The 19,761-nt window shown below is 37.8% G+C and overlaps 1 protein-coding gene across 7 annotated transcripts in view; it reads left to right on the top strand.

Annotated features, from left to right (window-relative positions):
* The window catches only part of LOC104602155 (uncharacterized), a 64,863-nt gene that overhangs the window by 44,166 nt on the left and 936 nt on the right, over positions 1 to 19,761 (top strand). For 5 of the 7 annotated variants that reach the window (XM_088901085.1, XM_010265749.3, XM_010265748.3 and 2 more), the window contains 2 exons: positions 5,489 to 5,586; positions 18,610 to 18,709. In XM_088901085.1, coding sequence (XP_088757211.1) covers positions 5,489 to 5,586; positions 18,610 to 18,709 — 198 coding nt within the window. The remainder of the gene's footprint in view (positions 1 to 5,488; positions 5,587 to 18,609; positions 18,710 to 19,761) is intronic. The other 2 variants (XM_088901086.1, XM_088901083.1) reach the window with 1 other exon arrangement.

Genomic DNA, 19,761 nt, shown 5'->3' with positions numbered 1-19,761 from the left:
CCTCTGTAGAGTGCGTCCTCCTAATTTCCTATTTCTCCCAATTCTAAGAAGGGTGATCTTCTTCATCTAGTTCTGGATTATTTTACATATGGTGTGAATTTGTGGGGTAGCTTTGGAGGTCTTGGAATACCCTAGTACTCAAGTGACTATTGTGAAATTCGTTGGGGACAATTATTTGGAGTGGTCTCAATCAGTACAGAAGTATATTGGAGGGCATGGGAAGCTAGGATATTTCACAAGTTCTGAGGTAGAAATAGATCCTCAAGATACAAAACATTGAAGATGGATGTAGTAGTATCTTATAGTGATATCCCGGTTTGTGAATTCCATGCCACCCCACCTTAGTAGAAATTTCTTATGGATGAGAACTGCAAAGGTGATTCGGATAATATTGCAAAAATGTATTCCTAGATGCTAAATGTTACTTATGCCTACTAGTTGAAATCAAAGGTGAATATTCTCAAACAAGGAGAGAATCCATTATCAATGTATTTATCTACCCTGAAATCTATGTAGCAAGAAATTCATCTCTTGGAAACCATAATTTGGGAGTCCCAAGGATGTACTAACTTACAAGAAGCTTGTAGAGAGGAATCAAGTGTTTGAATTTTTGGGTGGGCTGATCTAGAGTATGGCATTACACGCCAACACATTTTTTACCAGGGATGATGTGACTCTCTCTCATGCCTATGTTTTGTCATTTTGCTCCTTTTACAACTACGTTGAAGGTACAATAGATGTCTGAAAAGGGTGATGGTACTGATGAGAAGGAAGCGTTTGATTTTTTTAAGAAGCCCAAGCACATTCATGAGTCTTGTTGGAAGCTTCACTCCCATCTCATACCCCAGAGGTTTAGGAAGAATAATACCAAGAGGGTGAGTGTCATAGTTATCAAGGCACCACCTGGTTTTACTATTGAAATCTAAATGGTACAAAATTATAGCCTTCCTTAGTAGCTAATTCATATGAAATTTCTCTATTAAATACTTGTATTTTTGAAATACGGTGCAACCATACCTAACTCGAATTAGCCTGAACTTGAACCCGATCAAATGGTTCAATGGTCTGATCTGGTTTGGGTCAACATGGTTCACCAATACCCTTTCCAAATTAACTTGAAATCCGGTTAGATGGTTTGGTGGCCCAATTGGTCCCTAACTTCTATGCTTAACTTGTGGGAGTTTTTTGAGATGAATTATGGTGCTGATTGCTGTTGTTTTTATTGGGTTATATTTGTTTCTATTTTGTATTTTCTGTTTCTTAATTTTAGCTGTGCTATAAAGCTGCTTGGTGGAGTCACACGACCAGAAGTATACTGGTTGTATTACTACCTTGTACAGTTGCATATATAAGTGAATAGAGGCTGATGCCTCATAGTTTTTGGTTCTTTCCATATTCTTCTCTTCTTTTCCTCCTCCTCCTCCTCCTCATCATCATCATCCATGCCTTATCCCAACGAAATGGGGTTGGCTACATGAATCCTGTTTCACCACTCCATTCTATTTAAAACCGTATCCACTATTAAATAGTTCTTCTTACTATTATCCACGTCCTTTTTGGTCTACCCGTATCTATTCTAGCCCCTTCCATTTGTAACAAATTACTTCTTCTAATTAGAGTTGTTGGCGGTCTTCTATGTATGTGACCAAACCATCTTAGCCTACTCTCTCATTTTATCACTTATTTGTGCTACTCCTAGGTTTCTACGGATGACTTCATTCCTGATCCTATCTTTTCTAGTTTTTCCACTCATACATCTTAGTATTCACATTTTTGGCACATTCATTTTCTGAACATGTTGTTGCTTGACTGCCCAACACTCTGCTCCATACAACATAGTTGGTCTTACAACAGTTTTATACAAATGCACCCCTCCATTTTTCCCAATCTTCTTTAATTCTTTGGGTGACATCCTCCTCAATCTATCCCTTGTTATGGATTATTGAACCATGGTACTGAAAATGGTCACATTGAGTTACCTCTTGGTCTCCAATCCTAAGTGTATCTTGATTTCCAAGACTCACCATACTATCATAAGCCTTTTTTTATCAATCGTCTCAAAAGAAATACAGATTCCATGGTTGATCTCCTTGGCATAAAGTCAATTTGGTTCTCTTACTCTGAAACACTTGTTTCAAGTCGCAATCTTTGTTCAATTATTCTATCCCAAAGTTTCATAGTGTGGCTCATGAGTTTAATCCCTCAGTAGTTATTACAACTTTGTATATCAACTTTATTCTTAAATATAGGCACCATACTGCTATTTCTCCAATCATCAAGCATCAACTTATCTTTTACTATCTAATTAAATAGCTTAGTTAGCCCATAACAAGCCTACCTCTCCCATACCTTTCTACACTACTATTGGAATCCCATTAGGTCCTAATTTCTTTCCCTTCATCTTATTTAGTGCCTCTTTTACATCAGTAGGTTTAACTCTATGAAAGTATGTATTATTTTTAACCTTATTTAGCACCCTATCCCTGTTGTTCATTTTATAATTTTTCAAAATAGTTTTTCCATCTTTGTTTGATTTCCTCATATTTTACCAAGACTCTTTGATCTACATCTTTAATGCATCTAACATGGTTTAAATCTTTGCCTTTTCTTTCTCTCAACTTTACTAGTTTATGCATTCCTTTTTCTCCCTTTTTAGTGCCTAATTTATGGTGCATCATAAGCCCTACATTAGCTTCATTCACTTTCTTTTTAACTTCCGTTCTTATAGTTTATTTTTTTCCAATTTTTTACATTTTTAGTTTTTCCTCCGTTCTTTGTAACATGCTCGTTTTAATCCGACTTCATTCCACCACCAAGTTTCTTTAGTATTTTTCCATTTCCCTTTAAATTCTCCTAAGACCTTCTTTGCTACTTTGTTTTAATGTTTGCTATTTCAAGCCAAATATCATTAATCTTTCCTTCTAAATTATATTTCCCTTCTATTATCAACTTGTTTCTAAATTGAGCTAGTTTTTCTCCTTTTAGGTTTTCCCACCTAATTCTTAGACACCTATTTTCTTCCCCATTTCTCTTCCATTTCTTAATGTGCACATCTACCACCATTAATCTATGTTGTGTTGTTAAGCTTTCTCCTGGAATAACTTTGCAATCTTTACACATTATTCATTCTGTTCTCTTAGTGAGGAAAAAATCTATTTGACTTACGTTTGATCCACTTTAAATGTTATTAAGTGTTCATCCTTCTTTTGGATAAATGTATTTAAAATTGCCATATCATAAGCTACTGCAACATCTGATATTGTATCTGCTGATTCATTCCTCTCCCCAAATCCAATCCTCCATGTACCATATCATATCTTACATTTCTTTTCCTTACAGGACCATTTAGGTCTCTTCCTATAAAAATCTTCTCTTCATTTGGAATTTCTTGGATTAATACTTCTAAGTTTTCCCAAAATTGTCTTTTAATGTTTTCTTCGAATCCCACATGAGGTGCATAAGCACTAATTATGTTAATGACTTCCTCCCCTAAAACAAGTTTAATTAAAATTATTCTATTCCCAATTCTTTTAACACATAATTTTGATTTTTTAAATCCTTATCTACTATTATCGCTACACCATTTTTGTTATTCACTTTTTCCGTATACCATAATTTGTAGCCATCAATTTCTTTAGCTTTTTTGCCCTTCCATTTAGTTTCTTTTAGGCATGCAATATTAACTTTCTCTCCTCTTCATGGTGTCTATTAATTCCATAGTTTTTCTAGTTAATGTTCCTACATTCCAAGTGGTTAAACAAAGTCATGTTTCTTGGACTAGATTCTTTACCTGCCCCTGTCCAGAATGATGTGGGAACCCTTGTCTATTTGACACCAGAGCAAGGCTTTGCCATGGTGTGTCACTCATGGGGACCATCCTAGCAAACCCCCCACTAAACACTACGCTTGGGTTAGTGTGTAGTGCGTCATTTCTGAAGAACACCCTAGCATGAGCATGAAAAGACAAATTAGGATCTATATTTATGAGAGTTTTGGCAAAAGTTTTAGTGCCGGCTACCAACCTGGCACAACCCTCTATCTGGGCTTGGGACCCGTAGTGTAAGACAAGCTCACACTAGTTGAGTTTTTCTTCTTTTTTCGTTCTCTTCTTTTATTCTTTCTCTTCTAAATCTGAATTTAAACATTTAAGAATATTAAACAAGTGATAGGAAGCAATAATTATTAATGTTGTAAGATAAATGGAAAACTCAAAAACATTCCAAAGCATTTTGTATGGAGGTATACAGTAAAAATAGATACGGTTGAAACCTTGAGCAAGGGAAATTTCTAGTTCTATAGGCATTCTCAATAACCCATATTTCTCTAGCACTATTCTAATGGAGAAAGAAGACTTGGTTATTATGTCCTTGTGTGCACCTGATGCAAGAAAAATGGTGATACTGTCGATCATCTATTCAGTTGAGTTGCATTGAAGTGCATTTGCTGTATTTTCATATTTCTCTCACCTAGGGAACTGGTAGGGATCATTAGTTTTCAAGGTGCCAAGGCGAGGCTAGGCGATAGGGGGGCGCCTTGTTGCTTAGTCACCTAGGTGGGCGCCTAGGCGGTGGATTTTTTTTAAGTAAAAACATGTATCCTAGGGTAGTTCCCTAGGTTCCATAATCATATTTCCTTAATAGATATCCATAATTTTCATAAGAAAAGTATAAACTTCATGTTAAAGTATAGAAAATCAACATATTCCAACATATTCATGAGAAGAAAAAGAAGAAAGAAAAGAAAATTCAAAAAATATAGGGGCTGAACCCCTATTTCTGTTGTAGAAAATGTGTTGATTGGACAACATTTTATGTTCTTCCTTACTTATTGGTTCAGTCTTTGAGGGTTCAATCCAGCATTTAGCAATGTTTGTGTTGATTAAACCCTAACAAATAAGAAAATAATAAAAAGAAATTAGTATATAAGCATACAAAATGAATATTTTAGTTTAAAAACGTCTATTTTATAATTATAACCTCAAAAATTTAAGAATATAAGTTTTTTATAACACGCTATAGAAAACTACTTGGTGATTAGGCATGGCGACCCTCCAAGGGCGCCTTGTCACCTAGGCACTCTTGACAACTATGGTGGGGATCATTGAGAATCAGCTGTATTTATTACTCCTTAGTTTTGAAAGGGCTGGAAATTAGACAATGATTTATTACATTTCCTTTTAGTTCTTATTGTGCTTATATCAATTTTTATGTTATAGCCGCTGATCATTTTTTTTTAATCTTATAGCCATTATGACATGCTAGAAGAAATTGTTTCTTGCCTGGGTAGCTTCCATTTTCCTAGTCTCATTTCATGCTATATTTTCTTTATTGTATTATATTACAACCTTCAGTTTTTTTTGGTTTTCTGCTGCTTCTTGCTTTTTGATATTACTTATTGGGCAGTTAGCTTATTGATTTGATAACTAGTGGAATAGTTTCTGTTTCTGTTCTTATTGTACATGAAGTCTCAATATTTCTTTATCATGCAGAGAATCCATATATTGGAAGCATTGGAAGCTAGGGTTGGCAACAGTAATGACGTAGGGATGGCTGCGCACTTCTTTCAAGTTCAACGCGATTTCAATGAGTAAAATTTTTGATAATACTAGTTTATTAGTGTACAATTATACTATTCCTGTGTAAATATCTGGTCTTAGGTAATATGTGGAAAACCATATGCCCTTCTTTTTCAACTTGACATTTTCTTTTTTCTGATAGTATTAATCCAAATGGGCCACAGGAAATAGAGGAGGGAAAAACAAGAATATTGAAGGCCTACTCCATGAAAAGACTCATCTTTCATCATCCAATGCACAGTGCAATCATATGAGTTGATGTAGACTAACTGATCGATAACCCAGGGAGAAAGGTAGAGATAAAAAACTGGGTTGGAGACCACCACCAGGAACCTTTGGTGAGAAGATTCAATCTCAGATGGAACATCATAAGTAGGGAGTATGTAGATAGGGTGATAGACCCAGCTTAGTGCAGAATAGGAAAGATGAAGGGGATGATCGACACCTTGGTTGTCCTCACAGTGCATACTGGGATGTTTCCCAACTCAAAACCATTAGGTGAACTTGATAGTTCACATGTACGTGCTCTGGAACTTCTTGTATTTGAGTTCATATCATCTAAATCTCTCCCATGCATCATTCCCTACTCAAAGTACTGTTTCATTGAATTTACTCTTGTTTTGTGCCTCACCTTCTATTACTGTATACAATTACAAGGTGCCACAGGTTATCTTGTCACACAGGGCAAGGAGGTTTAGGGGAAAATGGAACAGTACAAACTACAAAGAGGGGAAGATTATTTGGGAGCTAATCCAAACCATCTTTAGTGAGATGGTGAATGCTGAGCTAGAGAAGATTGTGGGGTGTGGAGAGGAGGGTGACACTTTCTCCATGTATAACAGGACCAAACCATTAAACCAATGCAGGAAGAGAACCACGATAGGGATCAACCAAAGGACCCAACTATTGAGCTTGAAGAAAAGTATGGGTGTGATGGTCACTTCTTCTAAATATGTGAGAGATTGAAAGTGTAATATTAATTACAACAAGGAGGGAAGTGGGAAGGAGAGAGGAGGGGAGGAAGATAAAGGTGAGTAGAGCTTGTTCACAAAAGGAGTTGAGATGAGATTATTAGCTGGAATGTAAGGGGATCGAATAGTGCTAGAAAGACCAATAAAGGATTTTTTGAGGAGAGCTAAACCACAAAAATATTAATTCAGCTAAACTAAGGTAATGCAATGTTTTGCAATGGTAAAAAACTGATCTACTTTCATTCCATTGCTAATCGGCATATTTATACAGTAAGCTGCTGCAATAAATAGAAAACATCTTCCTAAATCAATTCCTATAATTAAGGGACTAATTATTTTAATCCCCATATTTAAGGGATTATACTTTTCCACAATCCTAGGAATACATATTCACACAATTCTATTTTTACACAACTACCAAATATGCATCTACACCAGTGACCCCACGTTTTCCAACACTCCCCCTCAAGCTGGTGAATAGAGAACCTCTATTCCCAGCTTGGCTACAATTCTACGAAAGTCTGTACTATTGAACCCTTTACTAAGTACGTCGGCCAGTTGTCCTTTTTTAGATACATAGGGAGTGCAAATCAACTTGTTGTCCAGTTTCTCTTTTATAAAGTGTCGATCCATTTCGATGTGCTTCATCCTGTCATGTTGAACAGGGTTGTGAGCAATATTGATGGTTGACTTGTTGTCACAATATAGTTTCATAGGCTTTTCTCGTGGAATCTTCAAGTCTTCTAAAATTATCTTCAACCAGAGTAATTCACACACTCCTTGTGCCATAGCCCTGAACTCTGCCTCTGCACTTGACCGGGCCACTACGTTTTTCTTCTTACTCCTCCAAGTGACTAAGTTTCCTCCCAAGAAGGTACAGTAACCAGAAGTGGACCGTCTATCTACTGGAGATCCTGCATAATCGACATCTGTATATGCTTCAAGAGCCAGTCCCCCATTCCTTCTGAATAAAATTCCTTTCCCTAGATTGGCTTTCAAATAGTGCAGAATTCGATGAGCAGCCTGCAGATGAACTTCTTTAGGGTTATGCATAAACTGACTTATTACACTTACAGCATATGCAATATCCGGCCGTGTATGTGCAAGATAAATGAGTTTTCCAACCAGTCTTTGGAACATCTCCTTGTCTACACTTGCATTCTCGTTGGCTTCTCCAAGTTTATGATTGGGATCTATAGTCGTGGAAGCTGGTTTACATGCCATATTTCCTGTTTCTCTCAAAAGATCAACAACATACTTTTGTCGAGAGATAAAGATGCCTTGTTTAGAATGTGCAACTTCAATTCCGAGAAAATACTTTAGTCTCCCCAAGTCTTTTATCTCAAATTCACTGGCAAGGCAACTTTTCAATGCTTCCTTCTCCTTTTTATCATTCCCAGTAACGATTATATCGTCCACATAGACTAATAGAGTAGTAACTCCCCCTGAGGATGTGTGTTTGATAAATAATGTGTGGTCACCTTGACTTTGCTTGTAACCTGTACTAAGCATCACCTTTGTAAACCTTCCAAACCATGCTCTTGGAGACTGTTTGAGACCGTATAGTGCTTTCTTCAACCTACAAACTTTGTTCCCCTTAATGCCTTCTCCAAAACCCGGTGGAATGTCCATGTATATCTCCTCTTCTAGATCACCATCGAGAAACGCATTCTTTACATCAAACTGTTGCAAATCCCAATTATAGTTAGCAGCCAAAGACAGCAACACCCTTATTGTATTCATTTTAGCTATTGGGGCAAAAGTCTCATGATAATCTACCCCATAAGTCTGTGTATATCCCTTGGCTACTAGTCGTGCTTTGTACCTTTCTAATGACCCATCAGATTTGTACTTAATTGCAAACACCCATTTACAACCTACAACCTTCTTGTTTTTCGGTAGATCCACAACTTCCCACGTGTTGTTCTTTTCTAGTGCCTTCATTTCCACTCTCATGGCTTTTCTCCACTCCTTATTAGAAAGTGCCTTGGCTAGAGTATTAGGAATTGGAATGGTGTTAAGGCTGGCTAGAAAACTTTTATGGGATTTAGAGAATCTTTGGAACGACATAGATTTGGCTAAAGGGTACAATGGGCGTTTGGTACATTCTCTGGTTCCTTTTCTCAGGGCAATAGGTAGGTCATACTCATACTCAGACTGTGAAGGTACAGGTTCAGGTTCTGAACATCCCTCAATTCTAGGATTAGGAGTTGAATCTTGGACTTGCACAAGTTGAGGATCTGATTTTCTTCTCCTAGAGTAAACCTGCATATATCTCACATCATCATGCACATCATTGGTGGGGTTAACAATGCCTGGATTTGGTTCAATGGTTGGGTTGTTTGATTCTTGTTGAGGCTCGGAAATGTGGGGTTCAGAGGAATGTGACTCAGAAGGATGTGATTCTTGACGGTTGGATGACTGTGAGGAGGGTAATACATCTAGGGAGGGTAGATCCGAGGCCTTATCTTCCATTAGTGAGGGCTCCCCCTGAAGATAAGGTTGAGTGAAAAAGGATTGTCCCTCCTCAAATGTGACATCGATGGAGGTGTAGAATTTTCTGGTGGCTAGATGATAACATTTATAACCTTTCTGAGTTGGGGAATATCCCAAGAAGACACACTTGATTGCTCGTGGATCTAATTTTCCCTTATTATGGATATGAACAAAGGCAGTGCAACCAAAAATTCTTGGTGTGAGATTATTTGAGGTTCGAATGTCAGGGTAGAATTGAGAGAGGACTTGTATTGGGCTTTGGTTGTCAAGAACTTTAGATGGTAGTCTATTTATGGTGTATGCAGCAGTAAGGACATCTTCCCCCCAATATTGTTTTGGGACCCGGTTTTGAAAGAGAAAGGCTCGGGTGGTTTGCAAAAGATGGCCATTTTTCCTCTCAGCTACCCCATTCTGTTGGGGAGTGTTAACACAGGAAGATTCATGCACAATGCCTTCTTTCTGAAAAAATGGGGACAAATTCTGATTAGAATAATCTGTAGCATTATCAGATCGAAACCTTTTAATTTTCACACCAAACTGAGTTTGGACCATGTTATGGAAGTTGGGAAGAATGGTGCCCACATCAATTTAGACTTAAGAAGAAAAATCCATGTGACCCTAGTGCAATCGTCAATAAAGGTGATGAACCATCTAGAACCAGTAATGTTGGGAATTCGAGAAGGGCCCCATATATCCGAATGAATCAAATAAAAAGGAATTGAAGATCTTTTATTGCTGATTGGGAAAAAAACCCTTTTGTGTTTAGCAAATTTACAAACATCACAATGACCGAAACGAAAGCGATGACGCCAAATTAAATCTTTATTGGAGGTAGATAAGAATGACTTGTGTGTGACATGCATAACAGTGTGAGATGGTTTGCTGGTTGCTTCAAGGTAGTAGAGTCCATCCCTTTCCTTAGCAAGTCCAATCTTTTTCCCCGAAACCTGGTCCTGAAATACACAGTAAGAAGGAAAGAACACAACATTGCAGTTCACATCCTGGGTGAGTTTATGTATAGAGATAAGGCTAGTGGATAACTTAGGAACATGAAGCACGTTTTTAAGTAATAGGGATGGAGTGCCACTGTGGTGAAAGAACTATCAGCAACATAAATTTTTCTACTACTAGGACAGGGTGTATAGGTGAGAAAATGTAGTGAAGAGGGTGTCATGTGGTCAGTAGCTCCAGAATCAAGAATCCATGGAAAAACACTAGCCGAGACATGTAATCCTAGAGATAAAGACTCACTCGAGAGAGCAAGAGAGGTAGAACCACTTCCTGGTTTCAAGGATCTCAGGAAACTCCTTAGCCTTTCAATTTCTTCATCATTAAATGGCCCCTGACTTGAGTGTTCTTGCTGCGGGATTGTGGAGACATTATGGGCCTGTTGAACTGCTTTCGAAACTCCTCGATTGCCCCATTCCTTGCTGGATGTGGGAGGTTTCCCATGAAGTTTCCAGCAGCGATCTTTTGTGTCTGGGTTTCTTGCAATAGGTGCACCAGAGGTTATCGTTAGAGTCACGAGTGGTTGTGTCACGGGCCAAGTTGTGATTGTTCTCACCCTTTGAACCACTGTAATTTCCTTCCCTTTCCACCATAGCATCCTTCGGGATCTTTAGGCTCAAGCATGATTCCACGATGGCTTTCCTCAGCTCTGACAAGGGCTATAACTTCATTCAATGGAGGCACTTCTTCTTTGCCGAGAATTTGTATTCGGACCTGATCAAATTCAGCATTCAGTCTGACCAAAAAATCATACACCCTATCTCTTTCAATAAAATTCTTCAAGATCACAGCGTCATCCGGGCACTTCGTCTCAAGAACCCGATAATGATCAAGCTCATGCCACAAATTTTGCAGCAGATTTGCATACTCTGTAACACTTCTGCTCCCTTGTTTGGCCGCCACTGTCTTCAATTTGACCTCATAGACACGAGCAGCGTCATGGGCTTTGGAATAGGTTTGTCGGACAACGTCCCAAATAGCCCTTGCAGAGGGAAGAAGCATACAAGTATCGCTAATCTCGGGTGTCATTGAACTCCACAACCATGACATAATCATGGAGTCCTCTTCGTCCCAAGCATCAAAATTTGGCTCGCCCAATTTTGGCCCTGTTCTAAGAAGGTGACTAATTTTTCCTTTTCCCTTCAAATAGGTACGCACTAGTTGTGACCACTTCAAATAGTTCTGGCCATTCAGTCTATATGTTGCCTGAATATTCTGCAAATCATCGGTGTGAGGATGAAAATTCGTTGCTCCTTAATCGGTTTGGACGGGAGCACTTGTTGCAGTCACGTCGGACATTGCCAATGGAGGAAGAATAAGGCTAGCAGGAAAGGAGAATAAAGAAGGAGGAAAAGAAACACTGCTAGTTACAGATCAACACTAAAGGCCAGAAAACCACAAAAAAAGAACTAGCAATGAAGGTCGAAAAAAAATCTCAAGGTTGGCAAACCTAGAGCTCTGATACCATGTTTTGCAATGGTAAAAAACTGATCTACTTTCATTCCATTGCCAATCGGCATATTTATACAGTAAGCTGCTGCAATAAATAGAAAACATCTTCCTAAATCAATTCCTATAATTAAGGGACTAATTATTTTAATCCCCATATTTAAGGGATTATACTTTTCCACAATCCTAGGAATACATATTCACACAATTCTATTTTTACACAACTACCAAATATAGATGCTAACTACCAAATATGCATCTACACCAGTAAACCCACATTTTCCAAACCTTATTCCTGATCATGTTTCTGGTTTTCAGTTGGATTTTACTAGCCACAAGGTACCCTCTATCAAGAGGGGTACAGATTTTTTTCCAAGTATGGAGACCATTATCTTTGATTTGTATTAGATGTGAATCATTCCAATAAGAAATAACAGTGTAGTCTGAAATTACAAAGAAAGAGAAGAAATAAGAAAAATCAAAAGAGGAAGAAGAAGAAGGGAGAAGAAGAGAGTTCGATCTATCTTCTCTCATTTCTCCTAATTTTTTGTATTAATTTAATCTCAAGAGAGTGATTACAATGATGCCCTAAATGGGGCGGACAACTCATAAGCATAACTTAAAAGAAATAAAAAATAGTTAACAGGTCCATATGGACAAGGACCATTAACATAAACATAACAAATAAAAGAAGAAAAAATAATAATGCACTAGTGCCCATTTGGCCCAGTCTCTCTACGCTCCCCTCAAGTTGAACATAGATGTCAATCATACCCAACTTGCTTATATAATGTATTAGCTTTCCTTTTAGAATTCTCTTCATCAAGACATCAACTAATTGTTCTTCAGAAGCAAGAAATGGAATGCAAACTTCCCTTGTAGCAATGCTCTCTTGTATAAAATGTCTATCAACCTCAATGTGCTTTGTTCTATCATTTTGGACGGGATTTTGTGCAATGTTGATGGTTATTTGGTTGTCACAATTAGACTTGTTCATGGGTCAGGCTGGGCCGGGTTTTGTCTATGTAGTAACATAATACACTTAGGCCCGACCATGGGACCTAGGTCTTTAGCCCGAGCCCGAGCCCGGCTAGAAATTTGAAAACATAATTTTTTCTTTTTTTATTCAGTAAAAAAATGTTTTATTTATATTAAAACCCTTAAAACTAAAAAATAATAAAAGATATCACTATTAATTGAAAAAAGAGAAGAGGAACAAAGAAAAATATTGTATATATTTTTTATTAAATAAAATATTTTTTTATTATTTAATATATATTATCAAGTTGGGCTCAAGATTGGGCTGGCCTTTTTTGAGAAAGCCTGAGCCCGGACCGAAAAAAGGTCGGCCTCGGTGTTTTAGGCCCGAGCCGGAGCCTGTGGGCCTAAAATTATGTCCAAGCCCGACTTAGAACGGGCTGGCCCGTTAGGCTACCCGACCCATGAACACGTCTAGTCACAATATAACATCATTGGCTTCTCATATTCAATTCTTAGTTTCTCTAAAAGTGATCTAAGCCACAATAACTCTGAAACTCCATGGGCCATCACCCTGTACTTTGCCTCAACTGAAGATCTAGCCATCATAGTCTGCTTCTTACTCCATGAAACAATGTTCGCTACTACCATAGCACAGTAACCCGAGGTAGATCTATCATCAATACATCTAACCCAGTTTGAATTCATATATGCATCTAGTTACATATGTCCATGTTTAACAAAAAGAATGCCTTTCGTTGGAGTACCATTTAGGTAACACAAGATTTTCTTAGCGGATGCCATATGGGTGTCTCTAGGAGAATGTATGAATTGGTTGACACTTACTGCATAGAAAATAGCTGGCCAAGTCATACATCTCAAGCACTCTTTGGAACACTCCCTTATCAACCAAAAATTCACCATTAGTGGCTAAGAGTTTGTAGTTTAAGTTTATAGGTGTAGTAGAAGCAAGCTTAGCACCAAGTTTGCCAGTCGTGACAAGAAGATCAAGGACATACTTGTGTTGAGAAATTAATATACCTTCCTTAGATTGAACAACTTATATTCCCAGAAAATATCTGAGTTACCCCAAATCATTGATTTCAAGCTCAGTGTTGGGAAACTTTTTGAGGCTAAGAACTTCTTGTGTATCATCACCAGTAACTTCAATATCATCCACACAAACAATAAGAAAGGTCACGAAAGAAGTTCTCCTCTTGACAAAGAAGGTATGGCTAGATTGAGTTTGTGTGTATCCAAACGTAACGAAAGCAGCTTGAAATCTCTCAAACCAAGCTCTAGGAAACTGTTTGACTCCATAAAGGGACTTCTTCAACTTACACACTTTCCCTTGCATTTCTCTCCCATACACTCTTGGGGACAAAGATATATAAACCTCCTCATGTAGATCTCCATTTATGAAGGCATTTTTGACATCAAATTGGTAGAGTGCCCAGTCAAAACTAGCAGCCAAGGATAGGAGAACCCGAACTGTTGTTTATCCAAAGGAGCAAAGGTCTCCAAGTAATCAATACCATACATCTGAGTGGTACCGTCAGCATGGTACTTAATGGTAAATACCCATTTTACAACTGACCGATTCCTTCCCCTTAGTTAAATCCACAATTTTCCAAGCATTGTTCTTATGCAAAGTATCTATATCAATCATCATAGCATCCCTTCACTTTGATTTAGATAAGGCTTCTGATACAGATTTAGGGATGGCTTGTGTAGAAAGAGGCTAAGAAGGAATAGTAGGTCAAAGAAAGGAGGTTGCATGATAGGTTTTAGAGATACAATAGGCTGTACACTTCCGTTTCCCTTTTCTGAGGGCAATAGAAAGGTCTAGGTCTAGGAAGGTGTTGGTGGGACAGAAGAAGGCTGCCTTGTCATCTCATTAGTTATGCGAGGTGCAAGAGGCCCAGTTGAAGGTGTGGAAACAACTTGCTCATTCCTGAGTTGTTGCCTTTGATACCATCTTTGAACAATAGGATGAGAGATAAAAGTGGGAGGATGAGCAGGAACATGTGAAGACTTAATAGGAGGTGATGCAACAGAAGGAGGTGACTTAACCGAGGACTCAATAGCAACTAGAAGAGGAATAGTTGGGGACTGTGCAAATAACTCCACTAACCCCCTTGGAAGGAATGCCAAAGAAAGGAATGGACTCTGCAATTGTGGCATCCTTGGAGACAAAGTAGATGCCACGAATTGGATCATAAGAACAATATCCCATCTCTATGGAGGCATATCCAAGAAAACACACTTACAAGCTTTAGGTTCAAACTTATGTCTTTGGTGGCTATGAACATGAACATTGCAAGTATGCCTAAAAACCCAAAGAGGAAGAGAGAAAAATTCTCATCAGGGAAAATGAGGCTAAATGAGGTTTTAAAACTCAAAACCCGAGAAGGCATATGGTTTATCAGATATGTAGTAGTACGAACAATATTCCCCAAAAATTTCACAAGAACATGGGATGCAAAAAGAAGTCTTCTAGCAACCTCAACCACATAATGATTCTTCCTTTCCACCATTCCGTTTTGTTGTGTGGTGTGGGAACAAGAACTCTGATGAATAACCTCAAAGGTATCAAGGTAGGATGAAAATTCTTCTCAAAATATTCCTTAGCATTGTTAAAATGGAATATTTTGTTACGAATATTAAATCGTGTAAGGATAAATTCATGAAGTGTTGCACAATGGTTGGTACTTCATCTTGGAACTGCATGAGGTAAATCCAAGTGAAGTGTGAACAGTCATCAATAAAAATGATAAAGTATTTATCATGGTTGTCATGGTAACGCCTAGGTGACAAGGCACCGTTTGAGACTCGCCTTGCCTAATCGCCAAGCAATTTTGTACTTTTTATTATAAAATACTTTTTTGTTCTTTATTTTTTGAGATTATAATTATAAAATAGGCATTGTCAAACTAAAATATTCATCTTGTGTATTTATATACTAATTTATTTTTGATTTTTTTATTTGTTAGGGTTTAATCTATACAAACATTGCTAAATGCTGTATTGAACCCTCAAAGACTTCAAAACCTGAACTAATAATAAGTATGGAAGAACTACTATTACTACTACTACTACTACTACTACTACTACTACTACTACTACTACCCTTATATTTTTTGATTTCTTTTTTTTTTCTTTTTTTTTTTCTCATGAATATGTTGATTTTCTATACTTTAACATGAACTTTATACTTTTCTTACGAAAATTATGAATAATTATTAAGGAAATATGGTTATGGTACCTAGGGAACTACCCTAGGATTTATGTTTTATACATGAAAAAAATCCATCGCCTAGGTGACTAGGCAACAAGGCACCTAGCCTAGCTTCGCCTTAGCGCCTAAAAAACTATGGTATTTATAGCCTCTCATAGTAGGTAAATGATAATGGCCCCCACACATTAGAGTGCACAATATGAAAATGAGAAATTGATCTTTTATTACTTAATGAATAAGAATGTCTATAATGCTTGGCAAGTTCAAATAATTCACAATGAAAATTAGACAAAGCTATCCCTTTTAAACAATTTTGGAAACAAATGACTCAAAGCAAAAAAGAAAATATGACCAAAATGTAAATGCTATAATGTTTAATTAACAAACTCTGATGAAATAAACTCCAAAACCACTCCATAGGTGGTACAAGACTCTTGTTAGGTGTATCTAGCAACTATATTCCATTCGCCTCATGGCCATTCCCAATTGCCTTTGAGACTTCAGGTACTGAAAAACATAGTGGGTAGGAAAAAAGGTTATGCTGCAATTCATAGACTTTGTTAAACTACTAATAGACAAAAGATTGGTGTTAAGTTTAGGAATGTGAAGAATAGAGGATAAAATAAGGGAGTCTAAGACTCTGATGTCCTCCTTGCTGGAGATAGGTCCAAGGGACCCATCTACAAGAGATATCTTTTCACAACTAGAAAGAAGTTAATATGAGCAAAATACGTTAGACATGCTGGTCCTATGGCTAGAAGCACCAGAATCTATAATCCAAGGGGTTTTATGATTACCTGACATAGTAGCATGATTTGCAAAAGCTCGAATACCTGAGTGAGCAAAAGCAGATGAGGAGGTGTTGCCTGAGGAGTTGGAAGCTACAAATGTAGTCTCCAAATGATTTATGAGTCTTCCATACCTTTCAGACTGTGCTTTTATGACTGTCAGTTGCTTCACTCACATATTACATCTTTCTTCTCAGTAGGCCCCTTAGACTTCATGCTTATATGTGCAAAATGTTATGGGGGAGGTGGTCCTTGCAACTGTACTTGCCACCTACTCTCTTCACTGCTACCATGATATATGCCTGGGAAAGAAACTTTCATTCTTTGCTAGAATATTCCACCTAGTAATGTCAAACTTAGGATTGAGTCCAGTGAGAAACTCAAACACCTTGTTCCTTTCTACCAACTTTTTATAAGTTTCTACATCCTTAGTGCTTTCCCACACAACAATTGCCATCACATCAATTTCTTGCCACAGAGATTTCAACATAGAGTAGCTAGGCATTTCTCCCCTTGTCTTAGATTGTCCACATCAATTTCTGCATCCTTAGTGCTTTCCCACACAACAATTTCCATCACATCAATTTCTTGCCACAGAGATTTCAACATAGAGTAATACATGGCTAGGTATTTCTCCCCTTGTCTTAGATTGTTCACATCATTTTACAAGCTTTGGCAACATTTAGCTTTTGAGAGTATGTAACATTGTCCTAAATCTCCTTGGCCAAATTCATCCAATGGTAATGTTGACTTATGTGGAGTTGCATAGAGTTGACTAACCACCCAATAACTGTATAATTCTCCTGCATCCATTTCTCATATGTAGGATCAGTTTTTGATGGCTTCTTCTTACTATCTGTAAGGTACCCTAATTTACCTCTAGTACAAACATAAAATCGCATGGATTGTGCCCATGCTAAGTAATTTGTTCCATCTGGCTTAATTGTTGTCAAAGCATTCAACACAGGTTTTACTGGACCAATTCTGGACTCTGCATTCTGCTTCGTCTCACTTTCAGACTGCTCCATTAATCAAATAAAAATCCAAAAGTGATATTTTTAGCCCTGATAGACCTCACTATAGTCAATCCCAAGCTGGTAAGTAAAAAATCTAGGGTTTCACTAAACCCTGCTACTTGGGAGAAATGGGAGAACTGCAGCTACTCCTATCAGTGGCTCCTTAAAGGTCTCCGACTACAATCAATCTCTTCTAGGGATCAAAAGGAACCTTCCAAACCCTAAGCGCCACTTCCACATAAACTCCTTGACCCGTAATTTGAAAATCTCTAGTCAGCTAGGGTTTGGGCAAAAATAAAAAGCCTCAATTTCTTGGCATTCCACAGCTAGTTTTTAGATCTACAGACCCTTTACCAACTAGGCAAAAACAGCTGAGAAATAATCAGCAACTTATTTCTCCATACACTCTTCCAATCAAAGAATGTATGGGATTGAAGAGAAAAAGGGAAAAGGTGCTTTGACACCAGGGTGTGAATCGGTCTGATAAGAAATAACAGTATAATCTGAAATTAGAAAGAAAGAAAGAGAAGAAATAAGAAAAATCAAAAGTGGAAGAAGATGAGAGAAGGGAGAAGAAGAGAGTTCAATGATGCCCTAATTTGTATTATTAATCTAATCTCAAGAGAGTAGTTACAGTGATGCCTTTAATGGGGCGGCCAGCTCATAAGCATAACTTAAAAGAAATAAAAAATGGCTAACAGGCCCATGTGAACAAGGTCCATTAACATGAACATAACAAATAAAAGAAGACAGAGAATGATAATGCACTATGGCCCAGTCTCTCTACAGTATTCAACTGGACTCTTTACCAAAATCAATCATGTAATCTATGAATATGATCGATTTTTAGAGCTTTCTGCTATATTTGTTCTGTGTATTTTTACCAGTTTGCCTTTTTTTTTAATGCATATGCTCTATGTGCTGTTACACCAACTGCTGTTTGCTTCATTTTGTATCTGTGGGAATTAATCTAGAGTAATAGTTCCTTGGTGAAGCATGTTTACTATAATCCTAATAAGATCTTAAAAATCTGGAAGGTTGGTGTGGTTTATATGGTATTTCTTTCTATGCTTTTGATTTTTTTTTTCAGAAATGATTATGAGATGCTTTTGGCTCTTGATGAGAATAATCACCAACATCGTGGTGCATCTCTCAGTCAGATTAATGGCTTGCCACATTCAATTGTCCAGGTAATTTTATCTTATGTATGTGTGTGTGTATAAATGGGCAGTGTTTTCAACCCTTCATTGTTCCAGCTGGTTTTGACTGTTCGACCTGTCACCCTGTCATGATTCCAGTTTTGGTTAACCCCAAACCCACTATTATTCAAAAACCATTGAGTTGGTCAGAAATTTGCAGACCCGTGTGGTTGAACCAGTGTTTGAAAAGGCGTGGGAGGCGTATGCTTGGAGGCACGCCTCTAGGTGAGGCGCTCCCAAAATGCCCTGAGGCGTATGGCAGAGGTGCTGACTCCTCTGAAGCATACGCTTCATGTGCTCTTTTCATAAGGTGTGCTAGAGGCGTACACCTCATGCGCCTCACACACATTTTATATAAAAAGACAGAAAAAAAAGAAAAAAGAAAAAAAAAGAAAAGAAAGGGAAGGGAAAGAAAAAGAAAGAGAAGAAAAAAAAAGAGAAAAGGAAAGAAAAGAAAAGGGAAGGGAAGAAAAGATAAGGGGAAAGAAAATGGTTTGCCCCCTGCCCCTTCGGCTGGGGGCTTCACCCCCCAGACCCCCCCACCCCCTTTTCGATGCAGCCCAATTTGTTTTTTTTTGAGTTTGGGGGGGTCTTGCTCCAGCAGGTCAAATATTATTGTATTTATAATTATGAATATGTATATTGGCACATTACAAAGATACCCCCAATCTAATACCTATTCTACTTTTTCACCATTCACCAAAAAAGTACCTATTTTTTCTCATGATATACTTGTAATATTATCATAGTATGATATCGAAATGTGTCAATTTAACAAGGAGGTTTATTGTGAGATTACAGGTTAAAAGTATAGCTGTTAATATAATCAGGTCTATCTGGTCAGAACAGTAGTCCTGATTGCAGACCCTATAGGGTCTGGTTTCGAACTGGTTCTGCACATTTACTTATTGGGTTGGGACTAGGTCTACCCTGACCCAGACCTGATCCAACCCATTGAAAGCACTAAGATCTCCCCTCGAGTTTACCTGTTGACTTGTCCATGTAGTTTGGGCTTAGGTTACTTGTTCCACCCTTCCGTTAAC

Source organism: Nelumbo nucifera, chromosome 3 (genome assembly GCF_055504915.1).
Source record: "Nelumbo nucifera cultivar China Antique chromosome 3, China Antique-T2T, whole genome shotgun sequence".
In the NCBI taxonomy this organism is placed as follows: Eukaryota; Viridiplantae; Streptophyta; class Magnoliopsida; order Proteales; family Nelumbonaceae; genus Nelumbo; species Nelumbo nucifera.
This window is presented reverse-complemented; position numbering and strand designations above follow the sequence as displayed.